Source organism: Emiliania huxleyi, assembly GCF_000372725.1.
Source record: "Emiliania huxleyi CCMP1516 unplaced genomic scaffold EMIHUscaffold_9268, whole genome shotgun sequence".
NCBI lineage: Eukaryota > Haptophyta > Isochrysidales > Noelaerhabdaceae > Emiliania > Emiliania huxleyi.
In genome coordinates this window covers 1-1,192 of record NW_005195104.1, presented here as the reverse complement: position 1 = coordinate 1,192, position 1,192 = coordinate 1, and the positions used below count along the sequence as shown (strand labels likewise).

General features: G+C 65.6%; 1 protein-coding gene across 1 annotated transcript; it reads right to left on the bottom strand.

The window, feature by feature from the left end:
* Positions 1 to 616: 616 nt before the first annotated feature.
* EMIHUDRAFT_125347 (hypothetical protein) lies at positions 617 to 1,189 on the bottom strand (the record flags this gene model as incomplete). The annotated part of the gene is made up of 1 exon (XM_005757139.1): positions 617 to 1,189. The coding sequence occupies one exon, from the start codon at positions 1,187 to 1,189 to the stop codon at positions 617 to 619; it is 573 nt and encodes a 190-aa protein (XP_005757196.1).
* Between the last annotated feature and the right edge of the window lie 3 nt (positions 1,190 to 1,192).

The window sequence follows — 1,192 nt, the reverse complement described above, 5'->3', positions numbered from 1 at the left end:
CTGCACGGCAGCGCTGGTAGGCGCGATGAGCGTCGTGCCACCTGACCCGAGACGGGTCGCAGGCGTCGTACCGAGCGCGTCGAGACCGTGTCCTGATGTGATCTGCACGGGTGAGTCACGTCGGCGTCAAAGGAGCGACGTGCGACCTGTCAGAGCTTGATCTCCGATCTCAGCGGCGTCGAGTCGTCTCCGGCGCGCGACAAATGTACATCCCCAGGACGCGCAGAGGCAGCTGCGACCCCGGCGAGTGGACGGTTGGACAGCACGCCGCCTGTTGTGTGCAACCGGCTACTCGGCGGGGTCGCAGCTGCCTCTGGAAGGCACGGAGATGTACAAAATGGCGCAAATGGTCAAATCAAGGTTTTGTAACGCGAGCTGTGCCACAGTGAAATGGAACTAGCCCCTGAGGCCTCGCAGCACGAGGCCGCGGGCGTTGGCCGTTGGCCGCGTTCGGCGTTGCGATATGGCATATGCGAACGGAGAATCGAACGGACAAAAGATATCGCAGCAAGCAAGATTTTCGCAAAACCTTTGACGATAACTTACAACCGCTGCGCTACTCTCTCCTCACCACCTGCTGAGACAAGCAAGTAGACACACCAGCCCACCCGACGAGTCACAGCTGCGAGAGCAGCTCGGTCAAGCACTGCGAGGTAAGGTTCACGCCCTCCAGCACAGCGTCCTTCTCGGACGCAAGCAGAACGCCGCCGAAACGAGCGACGAACTTGTCCGGGTGCCACCGTCGCAGCTCGTCCTGCACGGAGCGTCGAGCCGCCTCAGAGCCGGCGGCGTCGGCGGGGACAATGAGCTGGCGCAAATCGTCGAGGATCAGGCGGAGGGGCCCCGCGCCACCAGCGGGAGCCGCGAGGACGGGCCACGGAATCTCGGCGAAGCCCAGCTTGCGCGTCGGCACTGCCGGGCCGACCGCCACGGTCTCATCCCACGCGCTGAGAGAGGCCCAACCTTTTGCGTAGCGGTCGCGCGCAGCCTCCACGGAAGCGCGCGCTGCCACGTCTGCACCCGCTGCGCCGCTGCTCGCGTGTGCCACCTCTGCAGCGGCGCCGCTCGAGCTCGGACTGGCCGTCGCAGCCGCCGCCGCGCTCGCCGCCGCTCTCGCTAGACTGGCAGCCTCTGCCTGCCGAGCTAGTAGCACCTGCCGCGCCACCTCGCGCTGCGATCTTCGCTCCATCTC